Here is a 15,910-nt window from a genome sequence, read left to right as displayed (position 1 = left end):
ATTACTGCAGATAGAAATTTGGAATCACAGTAACTAACACTGTTGTCCCATAGCATCCTGCATCATTCATAAGCTAATTACTATATGTATGAAGTTTATATGATCTCACTGTCAAGAGTGTGCAAATAATTTTCTTATTTTTCATTTTGTATTTTTAAAATATTTATTTACTACATTTACAATAGCTGAGGTTGGAAGCACACACTGATACAGTGATATCACCATAAAAGCTATGTTCTAAGTGCCAGGGTTATTTTAAAAACCCACCTGAAAGAGTTTCTAGTTTCTGATTAATTTTTAAAGGAAAAAAGAGGGATCACAGCAAAGATGGCTTAATCTTCACTTCATATTTATAAACACAGGTGTTATTTTAGTCTGAGTCTATTCAGTTAGAGGGAATGTTACGGTACTTTACCATTTGCTGCCAATGGAGAGGTTAAAAAATGTAATTTTGGGATTACCATATGGTTCATATTATTCATCCATGAGTTATAACAGACTAGTCAGATGTATGTCTCATATACGCCGATCATACTTATAACTGTTTGTTTGGCTTCTTTTTAGAAATGGGGAAAAGATTCAACATTTATTCCATTACATGCCACATCTTGCACTAACTGAGCTAAAGACCAGACAATTTCCAGACAATAGTTTTTTAATAGTATAAATGATGTAATGGCATTCTTTCTTAAGTTCTAAACCACTGGGAATCCCACAACTTGAAAAGAAGCAAAAAAAAAAAAAATGGAAAGTGTCCAATATTATAAGATTCTGTATTTAAAGATGTTATTTTGAGCGGATTGTTAAAAATGGAGGCCTTAGAAACATAATTATGACTCATCATTTTAAAATAATTTTTCATTATAAAGCAGGTTATTCTGTGTGGTGTTATTACAGATTCTTTAATATAGTATAGCACAAGTCAGTACTATATCTCTTCTTTATTTCTTATTCAAGTTTGTGGTACCTCACTATTCGGATACTGTCCACAAATGGTATAATGTACAGTGGCAGATAGATATTTTCATAATAAGAAACAAAAGCTACTCAGCACTAGTTATTCATGGTGTAATAAACCATGGTTTTAAAAATGAAACCAAGTTATGCTGCCAAATGTACCTTACACTTTTAACTATGTTGATTCTTATTTCATGCTTTGAGGTGTGTAAACAATACAGACAGCAACAAAGTGCAGGATTCAAACCCAATAAGCTAGATCAATCAGGCTGTCCTCTGCACTACTGTGCCATCAGTTTATAATACATCAGATATTGTTGTTATCTTAAGTCAATTTGAAAAGTAGACATACATTAAGAAAATATAATAAAATATACCCAGTAAATTCAACCAAACATTACTAGTAAACATTATACAGGAGACCACTCCTTGAAAACATAACAAGTAAGAATATTTTCCTCTTCCCTTCCTTGAAAATAAAACATTTTAAGACCCACCAATAAGCTTAACAAACTAGTTTAAATCAAGCAGATTCACACAGTGTATCTACTAAAGTAGAATGCATGCAAATTAGATGCAAACACCATGTTAGACCTGTTACTCTGATTCATTTGGTAAACAACCATATTTTTAACACAGTGTACTTTGTTATTAAAATGCAATGAATGTTGTGTTATATAGCATGTTGTTTTGATCACAAGTTAAGGTTATACCCAAGATATACTTTGCACTTATGAAGCATTTAAAGTGCAATTTTGGACTCAATATTATAAAAGAACACTGTAAAGCTAATTGACTTATTCAAATATTAGAATGTTACAACAATTGCATCAAGAAAAGGCCTTTCAGTCCAACAAGCTCACCAACCCTATTTACATAGATTTTCCAAAATACTGTAACATTAGGTCAACATTTGAAGGTCCCTTTAGTCCTAATATCTAGCAAACTACTTGGTAATTCATTTCATGTGTCTTTGTATGAAGAAAACATTCTAATATTTGTGCTAAATTTGCTCTTAACAAGTTTCCAAAAATGTTCCTTGTTGAAAAATGTATATTAATGTAACACCTAACATCCACTGTACTAATTTCCTTCATATTTCTACACACTTTCATCATGTCACCTTTTATTCTCCATTTGCAATCAAAGACAAAATGCATCAAATACTCAAAAGGGTACCAATGATAGTCTAGTCCTATTGAGAGACTTCAATGGCCCCCTTGAAAAGATAGATGAAACCTAAAAAGACAGTATAAATGGGACACATGGTCTACATGATCTTAACACAAAGTGATTAATTCATTTCGGATTTCCCTGTTAGACATTGACCATATGTGCTAACTGTCTGACATAAATTGCTCCTCATGACACAGTATTTTGTGACAGAAAGCTTGGGTCATAGGTTAGTGAACAATATTGTCACCTGAGCTAAGGCTGCATGTTTGAAATAGTCAGCTAAAAGAAGGTGTTGAATTATCAACTGATCATTGGCTGAGGAAGGGCTTAAAAAACTGTGCCACTGACTGGACAGACCTTAGGAACCGAATGACTGAGAATGTTCCAGGTGTACCAAGATGATGGCTTAGCTCGGGATGAGTTTAGTTTTTACTCCTAGAAACATTTAGCCGGCTTCTTAAGGGAGGTCAATGGAATTTGCGTGGAACCTGTTGAAAACTTCATTAGTAGAGGCTAATACAAATAGCTTTGTTTATGAGTGGCTGTTTCCATTTGAAAGTATCAATGGTGAGCTGTCAATTTAAAAGAGGAGCCTAACCACGCAATGTGAGTTGATGGAATCTGATGGGGAGGTTATACTTTTATCCAGCAATGAAGGTGGAAATTAGTGCCACAGATTTGTGTGAGGCCATGGAAAATGATATTCAGGTGGCTTCAAAGACATTCTGGCAAGTCATTTCAAGATTTTGTAAGACCAGGACAGACTAGCTATTTATAGCAAGGATAGAGAAAAAGGTAGTAATGCTGAATTTAAAAGAGGATATTACAAAGAGGTGGAAGGAGCAAAGATGTGGAAGGAAACACTTCAAGGAGCTGCAAAACTTGGCAAACAGACATTCACCACAAAAAGGCTGTGTGCATTTCAGTAATAAGGTTATTCTAAAGATCTGCAGTGACAAATCAGAAATATTCAATGTTGAGGATAAAAGTTTATTTCAATTAATTTCTTGTATAGAACTCTTCACTGAGTACAGGCTCACACCATTTACATTGATTCATAGTTACAGCAGTGAAGTACGAAACCTTATAACATTTATATACATACTTTAAACTGCTGAGGTGTCATGATCAGTTCTTGAATGGAAGGCAGAGAGAGCACCACTGGATTGGCACTATGGAGTGGTTATTTTCTATTTCAAAAAGTCTGACTAGAGGTTAGTTACACTTATTTGTGATCTTATTCATCAGGAGTTCTAAGAAATCATATACTGGGATAGGAGAGGGAGACTACAACCAAACTGATGCAACAGGGGAAATATAGTTTTCTGTATTGTACCAGCCTTCTGTAATAGAGCGGCCATTTTTCCTAATTAAAATATTTGAAGACTTTTCAGAGTTTGCTAGATCTGTCTACACATACTGTGCAAATATGAAGAAGGCCTTAAATCATATCTCTTTAAGACAGGCACAAAACATCATTTATGTGTTTATTTTTTCTGCCCACCTATAGTACTGTTTACTTCAATGCTTTCAGCCACTTCTAGCTTGCACTGGCAGGCCACAGGCATGGTGCAAAAGACAAGCCGTTTTCTGTTGTTTTAATGTACTTCTACCACGTTCACCAGCAGATAGCATCTTGGAGCTTAAGTAATATGAACTTGCTTAAAGAGAAGATACACTTTTCAGGAAAGACTTTGTATGGTAATTTTTTTTTTATTTTAATAAAAAGAGTTTGGATGCAACCTCGGAACATGGACTGTGGAAAGTATCTGTATTTGGGCATAGTAGGATGGGTAAACAAAACCTGCAGTATTTTTGATTATCAGGAAATATGCCTGAAAATGCAAAAAGACTATAGTAGACAGAATGCCATAGATTTGCTCTGTAACAATTGAACAAGATACAGTTAGTTTAAAAAACATGTGGTTAGAGCTACTTAATAAAGTTGTATATTCAACTGTACTAGAGTTAGGGCAGCCTGGTTTCATTGTCACTTCTGTCCTAACTGATCCATTAGGAAATTCTTAATTTCCATAGGAGTGTTTCTTCTGTCTTTACTGAGTGTTTTGTATACATTATTTTGAGCTCTACTGAATATATGGTGTTATACAGTATGCATTTTCTGTTGTTGGTATTATGTGGTTGTCATTAGTCTATAGGTTATAATCTCATTGTGCTACTGTATGTACACATGACAACAACACTGAACAGGGATAATATTTTTCAACAAAATTTTTAACATTATAAAATCTTTTTTTTTTACAGATATCCCCTCTTTTAAAGTTGGAAATTCACAATATGATTTATATAGCCTTTCTTTACTTTTTGGCAAGAAATGAATGAAAAATTAAAAGTTAATAGCCTTGTAATATTTCATCTTTGTTCACAGACCTGAAAAAAGTTCCAGCCGACATCCCACCAGAAGTCTTTAGAATCGACCTCTCCAGGAACAAAATCAAACACTTAAAAGCAAAAGAGTTTCTTGGTTTAAAGGACCTTAAAGTACTTAATTTAAGTAGCAATGCCATACAACACATTGACATGGGTAAGTATCTTTTCATGATTTTTAATATTCTTCCACTCACCCATCCCATTTTAATACAATTATTCCGTAACTTAACTATCATTTTATCTAATATAGTGAACATTAATTATTATGTGGTTTCAAGTTTGCTCGATCAATGCTTTATTTTTACTCAGAATAAGGTGTGCATTTCATAGAGTAAAGCAGTTCATTATTTTACTAAATTCCGTTGGTGATAAATTTTTAATTATTTTATTGTTCATTGAGACAGTATAAATTATTTGCAGACGTACATACAGTATATTCTCATCCTTTTTCTATGCAAGTCCTTCCATAATACAAAGGACTATCTTATAGATTATCAGTGTGTTATAGACCCATATCGATTTTCTTAAACGTCCTTATGCAATTTATTATACCTAAAACAAACAGATCTAAAACTCCATACTACAGGCAAAAATAATAAAGCTTTATCAGCTCTCCGCTACAACACAAAGTTTCATTTTATAACATAAATACGTAAATAAATAAATAAATTCTGGATATACTTTGGCATTCTAAGGACATTCAAACAGCCAATTTATTGTATTCCATAGCACAGCAATCCATATATGAGCAGTAATGTTTATTTTTGCAATTAGCACACAGACAAGTTGGATAACCATCTCAAAGTTATGTGGTGAAGTTGGTCTTAATTTATAGTCTTGCAGTTTTGAGCCCAATTTTTTAGGATAGATTGCTTCTAAAATTTTAAATTAAAGGTTAATATTTATAATTGCCAATTAACTAGATGCTAGTCATTGCTTCACTTCAACTCCTGTAAAGAGGTGCTTTGAATAAGGATCTTCTTCAAAAGAAATTTTAAGCCTAGGCTGTTAGTGGACGCCAAAGTTTAGGTACTGTATATATAGAAATGTTTGCAGCAGGATGTCATTTAGCCAATTTAATTTAAATCTGTGTTGCTCAGGGTACATTCTGGGATTATATACTGTAACAAAAAATGAAAAAGTAACGACATAATAATCTGTGTCATGCACTTCTTGTAGCATAATACTTGGGTTATATATTATATATATTATATATTATATTACAGCTGGTAATAAATAATAATAAGTTGCATTTATAGAGCGCCTTTCACAAACCCATGGTACACCTTTTATATACTGTAGAGTTTCCATATTCTCCTTTGTGCTCATATGATTTTCCTCTGGGGCATTTAATTTTCTCATATTGTACAATAATATACTTTTGTAATGGAGGATTAAGATGCCCTAATGCAAGTGTTTGTGATCCCCCTGATGTTGATTTCAGTGATCTTCTTGAACTGTTTCTGTTAAGAATTGCTTGCAAGCCTGTCTATTTTAAAATTAATAGATTCCAGCATGTATTTTAATACTCAGTTCAACATTTTGAATCTAATATACTGAATATAGTATGTATTTTGTTTATCCAACAGCCAGCTAACGAAAAATTAGCACATTCAAAGTGATGCTAGTTTTCCTTAAAACAAAAACTTAGTCATATTTGAATTCAGGCACTATAATGTTTCTGAAATAGTGCATTAACCATTTATACTTCCATCTATTTCTGAGTATATTTATGTCTGCTATGGTTTACAGGACACTATCCCAATAGCAGCCATCATCAGGCAGGATGCCTATCCATCACAAGACACACTTATAGAAAATCACACTAGCAAAGTAACTTAACAGCATCTTTATGGAAGTGCAGACAGAACATAAAGATTTTAGATGAAAGAAAACTAGGCTCAAGGCCCAGGTACTGTGCAGGAAAAATACCACTCAGTGTGCCACTCTACATAAAATCAAAGAGAATAATTAAACTGGAATGATAAAGTACCATAAGGCACACAAAATAAACACATAAAAATACTAATCTACAATATACACTGAAGGAATCCTTAGGGTGTGTCATAACATGTTATAGCCATATCAGCTGTTTTATTAATATAGTGTTTGATTTTTGATTTAGGAGCTAATTTTAGTGAAACTCCATACTGAAAGCCTCAAGAAAATAGATTACAGATCTGCATTCTTCAGGGTCTTTATATACTAAAATTAGTTCTTATTTTAAGTGCTTGAATCACAAGCTATCCTTTTCACTTTCTTCTCTATTTTAATTTTAGAGGGCAAGTATGCACATCAAGACAATTTCACTTCTCTGAGGATAATATGAAATGACTCTGTTGTGACACATAATGTATATATTCAGCTTTAGTCTTGTGTGGCCTGTTTGCATTACACAGATCTACAGCAGGATACATGGTAGACTTTATTTCAGTGACAGGTATTTAACCACAGTACTGTTTGCTTAAGCACTTTACTTTTAACATAAACATTATGCTCAGTCTCCAGTTAAACTTATTGTTAAATGTGTGATTTAGTGTTATACATATGACGATAATTTTCCATGATTTCATTATTTATATGTCACATATCTGAATGGCACAAAAATAGAAAGACAGGAATAAAAGTGCCAACAGCATTGAAAAGAACTTTCTGGAGTCTAGCATCAGATTTTTTGTGCGTTGCACACAAAATAAATTGATGAAATTAATATGAGGTGCCCACATTTAGCTGTACTTAAATTGCATGAAATTATTGTACATATACTGTAACTTTTCAGTGATGCATTTCAGTTAGATTGTCAATTTAATATTTTCTTATATAGGACACCTCTCAGAAAACTGATGATATTGTGCACAAAATATTCAAAGAAATGACTAACATTGTTATTTTCTTTAAACCAGGTGTTATAATGGTGTTAGTAAACTTAAACATGCTAAAACAGAGATCATTGTGTAATGTAGTCTGCAAAGTACATTAAAATGTTTCCAGTTTTCCACACTTTAAAAAAGAATACCTTTTGCATATAAGCATTTCTAGAAATGTATAAGATTACCTTCTGAATATATTGCAACATAAAACATATATAGCTTCCTGACATCTTTACAAGTCTAAACTCGCAGTAAATGTTAAATGAATTGTAAAGAAGAAATTAGAATTCAGTTCTAATTTATGTCACCATACAATGCAATACATAATTTCAGCATTAAAAAAGAAGTGAAGTATAACTTCTAACTGTGTACTAAACAAAAATGCCTCCTGCATCTCACAGGACTTTATTACAGAGCATAAGCTAAGCAAATAATTCAAGAGATGTTTATTTGCAGACATAGCAGTGCGGAGCCACATCTTAAGCTCCAAGTCTTGACAGGATCAGATTTCTGAAGTATTTAAAGACAATTGATAAGGACATTTCTCATGCATTTCAAATTACGTTCACAGTGAAAAATATATAAATAAAAATAAAATTTGAATTAGAATAAGTATATGGGGTGGAGTGGTGGCTCTGAGGCTAGGGATCTGCACTGGCAATCCGAAGGCTGCCGGTTCAAATCCCGTAAATGCCAAACGTCACTCTACTTTGTTGGGCCCTTGAGCAAGTCTATTAACCTGCAATTGCTCTGTCCTAGGGTATGACGATAATCTGCATCCAGCCCTGCATGTAGGCCCTCCAACCTGCAGGGAAAAACCTGGGGGTTGGTGGCAGAATTGGCACTCCAGCCACCATAAAAAAACTCACACTGGTCTCATTCCATCTGAACGAGTGTGGTGCTGAGGTGTCACCCCTTGCATGGGTCCTAATCTGAGATCCTGAGTTGGTTTGTCATGTGGTGGGTGCGGCAATGCGCTGTATCAGAGTGTGCTCCTAACCCCTCTCTATAAGTATAAGTTACACAACAATTTCTTTAAAGAAATAAGGATCATTATTGTTTTCATTTTGTTCTTTAAATACAAATATCTGTGTTTTCACTATTTAATTTATTTTAACAGCCGCCTTTACTGGACTTCTGCATCTCAGAGAGTTGGATTTATCTAAAAATCTGTTACAACATATTGATTACGGCGTACTAGAAAATCTGTATTTTGTGCAAAGACTGTGGCTCGGTGTTAACCCATGGAGATGTGACTACAACATCCATTACCTACTCTACTGGCTAAAGCATCACTATAGTGTTGAACATGATGGCCTGACATGTAAAGAACCTGAGGAGTTCAAAGGGTGGATTGTGGAAGAATATGTTAAAAGTTACTATGAGGAATGTCCCAAAGACAAACCGACAGGACAGACTGATGGGATTCAGGAAGTTAATTCTAATGCTGAAGATCAGGAGAATATGGAACAAATGCCACAGCATTTGATTGGGCCAAAGGTTCAGGAGACCTTTAAAATTATAAGGCTTACATAATTTTTAAGTGGGAAGTCAAAACTATTTCTTAGTTGTGCAACCTTCAGGAAAATCTAACTTAGATTTCAACTTTGGTGAAATGTTTTCTTAGCAGTAATGGGGTAGAATGGCAGTTCCTAGCTGTTATACATTTTCTTAAACACTGCTAATTTTAATAATGTGTTTTTTTATACTTAACTTTAAAGATAAAATATTCCAAGGATGTCTATTTTTTTACTGTGACCTTTTAGAAATGCTGCATTGCTTATGTGGTTTTGATATTTGAATGCATCTTTTAACACAACCTAATCATTATACATTTCATCTATGGGAACAAAATGATAACCGTGTGTTCAAAGAGTGAATTCATTACTTTCAAGTAGGACCATATTCATGTTTGTTTTTTTACACAACGTGCCTTTACAGTAAAATTCAGGTTTACATATATTTTGAAAAGAAATCTGTACGCAAACCAACAACAATGTACTAAGAATAATAAAACCTGTTTGTTTGAAAGCATCTAGAGAAGTATAAATTATTGCTTGGCTATCGACTTTCATATTTGCTATATTGCTATGTTTGTTCAAGCATTTTTTGTTAAGATGGCTATAGAGTTGAGTGTGTATTGTAACTTCTCTTGAACACTGTTAACAGACTTAAATAAATTTTGAAAGATATTGTGAATGGTTATTAGGTAAGCATGTGGAAAATAATGTTTATACATTTTATTTTTTAGCATTACAGGTTCATGTAAATTTAATTATTTTAATTCCAACACTTCCACCTCTCTATATTGTAATGCACAACAGCGTTTATTACAAAATTTCAAGTTTTTTATGTAGTAGGATCATTGTAATTACAATTACATTTGCAATATATAATATTATATTTTTGTTCTCTTTTTCGGTATGCATCATGACATACTGTATTAAGTCTTGATGCCTTTAATTAAATGCCTTTAAAATACAACATAATCTGTAGTAAAGTTAATTTATTTGAACAAAGTCATCTTTTTTCTGTTTAATCTAACTGTGAGACACCACCTTGCCTCCACTCTTAACAAATGCATTTTGAGTACAGAGTAAGTTATTAAATGCATAAAATAAATAATATTAGGTTCTGTAATACACTTCTTTCTTTTCACCTGTGAATCAGTTTGGACTCCACACATACTCTGTTCAGGGCAGCAGGGAACCTATGAGCTATTCTGACTGCTGTGGACACAAACCAGGAATTAGGTCAGCTGGGATGCCAGTCTACCAATAGGCACACTCAAAATGAATCCAATACATACAATCAAACTAAACTTACATAAACAATTCTACCTGACTTTTTAGAATATGAGAAGAAACTCATGCAATACAAAAAAATCTTGAAATCCACTAAAATACTCCAGCTCATAACTAAAATATGGCCCAAGTACTACAAGATAATACTATCTCTCAGCAGGTCTTTGCAAGTGATCATTAGTTCATCACCAGGGTCTTTCTATGTCAAATCAACTAATTTTCAGAAATCCCATGCACTTCGCTCTTTGAAAAAAGTACCAGGTATACAAGAGACAGCAGATCAATACTTTCCAAGATACAGACAATTTTGTGAGGGGACAGGGGATGTTATTTTTTCTTCAGTTTCACAAGACTATATCTCAAGAATTAAATCACCTAGCAGGCTCAATTTTTGTATTCTGGTACATTATAGGTGTGTAATAAGTAATGAAATCATAATGTTTGGTCCAGATGAAAGCACTTGGTACCAATTCTAAAATGGAAAAAAATATTTGGTGTCTTTGTCTTTGATATTATTAGGCTTTCAAAAAACATACTGCTAACTGATATAGCCTGTTGAAACTTTTTCCATGTTTAGATAACTACACAGGGTACTTCAAAAGGTTATAAACAAACAAGAAACTTTATCAAGATTTGACCAGCAGACATCTCAAATATGAGAAAATCATTATGGGTCTAATTTTCAAACCAGTTTAATGCATTGTGGAAATGTCCTGGCATTTTTAAAATTATTTTTCCTGTATCCTACATGGTTCTTTCTTTCTGAAAAAACAAAAGTCTTCATTTTCTTATATGAATCTTTCATTTTTATTTTCCATTCTAAATATACGTTACATTTACCATGTGTCAGTAATTACAATCATCAAGTCCTTTATCACTAACTTGGGTATAGAATTAATGGAAAAAAAGAAACCACCAAAGGCACATTATGCACAATACACGAACAATAGTTGCTTGATTTTTCATTAAATATCAACACAAGTTATAATGAAATGTTAATATCTTGATATTGCAGCAGAAGAAATGTGACCCATTTCATTTCAGTTTCAGTCGAAGTGCAGAGTTTAGGGCATCTTTGTCTTTGAGATCAAGATGGCTCTGCCTCCCACTGACCATTGTAGGTGCACTAAGCAATGCAATGACACATTTTAATGGCACCCAACAAATACTATCACTAGGTGGCCAATGAAAAGATTATGCAGGATAGTTTGGATGCATGAAACAAATTTAGGATGTCTGATTCCACTTCACTTCGGTCATGAATCACACCAATCCAACATTTTTTCATCATATATGCACCCAACATTGCCTCCAATAGGCTATGTGAGGGATGCATCTGATCCATCAAGAGTGTGATCATGACAGGCAGTTATTCGGACAGTCAATTGTCTATCTTCACTAGTCACCTGGCTGACTTGGCATTTGCCATTTTCTGTAGGGATGTAACAGTGGTGTTCTCAAGTACCAGGTACTCTTTTTGCCATGGAGAATCACATTCTCTGTTCAGCAACATGAGATATGAAAAAAGTTTGACATTTTTGATAACCTACTGATTGAATACTCAATAATTACCATTATTGATACATGGGACATTCAGCCTATGTTTAAGATGGAAAAATAAATATGAAAGATTCACATAAGGAAAGTAAGGTTTGTGTTTTGAGAAAGTAGGGACAATGTTGAATAAATGAAAAATATGTTTTAAATTATCTGCATATTCCCACATCAAGCTGCTCTGTAAATTAAATCCAAAATGATTTTCTGGATTTGACAGGTCTGCTTTTCAAACCCTGATACAGTTACTTTTCTGTTTATTGCTTTTTCAGAAAGCCTATATAGTTATCTGAATAAAGTAAAAAAAACAAAAGTCTGTGTTGGTTACAAATATGTGTTTCTGAGGCCTAAACGTAGCTAAGCCAAAAACTCCAATTAAATGCTTGGTCAGTTTCAAGGGGCTGCTTTGACCATGTAGGGTCATCTGGACCAAATGTTTCAGTTTTATCACATACTCTACGAATTGATGTATACGGCGTGGAAAGTCTGAGTCTGCTCTGTGGATTAGTTCTTGAGCTATGGACTTGTGAAATTTGATGAAAAAATGAGGCTGGATAAAATCCACAACCTCATCAGTACACTGGATGTATCTTGGAAAATACTGATCTTACATCATAAACATTTTACAAGGTGTCTCCTGACTAACATGGCTACACCTGGTAATTTTTCCAGAATGTTTGGAGTCCAAGGTGCATGGGCCATTAGTTGATTTGACATGGAATGATCCACTAATAAATAAATGAGGATAAAATATGATGTAAACTGAAGAACAGAAATAAATAACAAAGCAATTAAGTATAATGAGAAAAACTGAAATTATGGGGAAAAAATGAATAAAATGGCAAGAAATGCAAAACAAAGACTAGCTATTCTGTTATACATTGAAATAGAAAAAAAAATTCCAAAAGCAGAACATATAAGTGGGTGGCATGGTAATGTAGTTAGCATTGCTACTTCACAAATCCCAGGCATACATGGTTATTGCTTATGTATCATGTCTGTGTGGGTTTTTCTATGGCCTATCCAGTTTTCTTCCCACATCACCAAAGACATGGTTTAGTTAAGTAATGAATACAATATTAGCCCCATGGATGTGTGCATGAATAGGTCTTGAAATACAGTGGCACGGTGTTCAGTATTGTTTTCTGTCTTACATCCAGTGCTGCTGAAATAGGCTTTGCCCCCACTCTGCACATTAAAAACAAAAACTGTTACAAAAAGCAGAAACATAATTAAAGATGAATAACTGAATTATATGCATAAAGACTTGTCAGAATGAAGAAACATAGCCCCCTACTTTCAGTGAATGGCTTAAACTTCCTTTACAGATATTTTCATAAATGTGTAAACTACAACAGAAAAAATCTATACATCTATCATTTAACCTGCTTAATGCAGTTCAGGGAAACACAAGAAAATCTGTGTCCCCATAGCATCAGGAAAAAGGTGGAAACCAAACCTAAAAAGGATATTAGTCCAGTGAACAGTCACCATGTAATTTAACCTACATGTCTTTGGAATGTGGGAGGTAAACTGGACTACACACAGAAAAATGAATGCAGAAAAGGAGATAACTTGCAAACTGCATTCAGGTGATAACCACTAGCCTCTGAGGTACTGCACTGCTCAAAGCAAAAAGTAATTATAACTAACAGTATACTTTTAAGTAAAAAATACTGTAATAATAAGAATTGACTGTTAAGGTGCTTAGTTAGCGTTGCTAGTCCATTAGTCAAGTAACCTGGGCTTGAATTCCATATCCTCCGGCTACTGTATGGAGATTGCATGTTTTCACTGAGTCTCTGCAGGTTTCTCTCCAATTACCCCCATTTTTTACTACATCTCCAAACACTATTACAGAAGAATTTGGGATGAGTGAAAAACCAGCACTATTTTATACAGTAGATAAGCAAATATCTTTACCCAAAAAATTCTGGGACTGTCCTAAATTAAAAGCATAAAGTAGCAAGCTACATAACATTCTTCAAAATTATGGTTCAGAACTTGATATGTTTTAATATAACTTTAATACTGTATGTCGGGGTAACTCCAATATAGCATTTTAGGCAGTTTTGTACAGATTGACGAAGAATGAATCATATGAATATTTGAACTCCACATTCTGAGACATTGTAAAGAAGGTTTCTCTCGAAGAGTTGCCTAAGATCATCTAGCAGTGAGCATTCTGATATTAATTAATAATGTCTGAAAATGCTACCGATATTCTCCTCATTATTAGTTAAATGTAAATATTGTTAAAAGATTAGCTAAATTCTTTTTGACAAACTTGCTAACTTATAATGACAAAAATGAATGTGTTGAGATTATATATGCAATAGAGTTGACCAAAAGTTGCCAGCATATTACCAAAATATGGATCCGTGAATACTAAGATGCTTAATGACTTCCATGAGTTACATGATGTGTAATGAATAAAAAATTTATCTTGTAATGGAGCAGCAGACAATAGTGTCTCTGACTTCAAGTGTTCCCTATGCTCAATCCATTCTCTGAAATGATTGTCAAAATTTTGAAAAACAGTATTTCATACTTAATTACTTCATATGTTAGAAAAACCAGTAGTATTTTGGAGCACATTCTGAATTACGTCAGTAACACATTAAAAATGATTCTGTTTGACATTAATCTCATTCCTGAAAAGCAGAGATAAAAAAAATATTAGATCAGAATGGCCTATGGAAAGCAAAACGCTGTGATAGTTGTAACATTTAGGATAAAGGTGAAATAATATTTTTTAGGTTTACTTTGTGTTTTTATTCAGATATTAACCTTGAAACAGATGTTTTTAATATGAACATATGTAGCACAGTTTTGCATCTCCAAATAGGAAAAATGAAGCAGTTCTGCTGGCGCAGATAGCCTTGGCACATAATCTTTCCTGTTAAAGAACTGTGCCACTACATTTAAGTTTAAAGTAAAACACTGCTTGCCAATTTGAAATGTGTAAAAAAATATATTATCTTTTCCAAGTTAAACGTCTAATGTATAATGTCCATCATTCCATTTTCTGAACCTGTTTTTCCATTACATGGTTATTGAGAACTGAAGGCTATCCAGGCAGCATCAGGTGTATGGAGCACAAAAGAAAAAGCCAACATTCATGTTACTAATCTGGAGTGTCTTTAAATGATCAATTTAATGAGCATTTTATAGAAATAATAATAATAATACTGTTATTTTTGGTCCCCTTGTTAACAGTAGTATGCCCCCAGTTCTAATGGTGCCAATTTTTGGTGCCATTCTAGACCATAAAGAAAATGGTGACAAACTGCAAAATTTTAACAAAAATGCATTAACTTTGCACTGAAAGAGAAAAGTGAAAAAGGGCAAAAACTCAGGTTAAAAAATAAAAAAATATTGCCTGTCCCACATGAGGGGGGTTTGCAATTTGCCTTATCTTCATCATTCATTCTCTGATCTCAAACTCTCATTGATTATTCACCAGGCTGCTGTTCTTTGTATAAAGATTTGTTGCTCATGTCCCTGTAACACACTTGTTTTTATTCTGCTAAACAGTGGCAACACTGCTCTGTAAAAATAACAGAAACAACCAATATAAATAAGCTAGAATAAAACTAATTTGCATAAATAGTTTAGACCACACCCAACATAGAATCAGAATAGGAAGATCATGCAATATTTATGTGCTAGACTTTGATGAAACAGGAGCTTAAAAAGTACAGAAAAGCAAAGCATAATACATAATTTACTTAGACATCTCAAATGCTTCAGGCATGGTCTCACTCAAAAGATTAATCCTGAACCCAGAGGTCATTGGCATTAATGGTAATTAAATAACTGGAGATGGCTAATGAGTAAAAGACAAAAAATATAGACAAAAGTAGAACGTGCAACATACATTAATGTGATTACATCTTAAGTATTATGTAGACTTCTTACATTTATTTAGTTGGCTGACACCTTTATCCAAGGCAACTTACAACATTCATGTCAGAACTGGTTAATTTCAATTCTGGAGCACATGCAGGTCAAGTGTCTTGCTCAAGGTCACACAGTGTCAGAAGCAAGACTTGAACCCACAACCTCAGGGTTTGAAGTCCAAAGCCTTAACTATTACACCACACTACCCAATTCTGATCATGACTCTACACAAAATACCAACAGAAACAGCTTTAG

General features: G+C 33.5%; 2 protein-coding genes across 3 annotated transcripts in view; one reads left to right on the top strand and one right to left on the bottom strand.

The window, feature by feature from the left end:
- The window catches only part of lrrc17 (leucine rich repeat containing 17), a 35,371-nt gene extending 25,785 nt beyond the window's left edge, over nt 1-9,586 (top strand). For both annotated transcript variants that reach the window (XM_039761024.1, XM_039761022.1), the window contains exons 3-4: nt 4,523-4,678; nt 8,515-9,586. In XM_039761024.1, the coding sequence (XP_039616958.1) occupies nt 4,523-4,678; nt 8,515-8,930 (572 nt within the window). In that variant the 3' untranslated portion in view covers nt 8,931-9,586. The remainder of the gene's footprint in view (nt 1-4,522; nt 4,679-8,514) is intronic.
- Nucleotides 1-15,910, bottom strand: part of fbxl13 (F-box and leucine-rich repeat protein 13) — a 256,189-nt gene that overhangs the window by 154,137 nt on the left and 86,142 nt on the right. The gene's annotated exons all lie outside the window — the stretch shown is intronic.

The sequence above is a fragment of the Polypterus senegalus genome, chromosome 8, assembly GCF_016835505.1.
Source record: "Polypterus senegalus isolate Bchr_013 chromosome 8, ASM1683550v1, whole genome shotgun sequence".
NCBI classification, from domain to species: domain Eukaryota; kingdom Metazoa; phylum Chordata; class Cladistia; order Polypteriformes; family Polypteridae; genus Polypterus; species Polypterus senegalus.
This window is presented reverse-complemented; position numbering and strand designations above follow the sequence as displayed.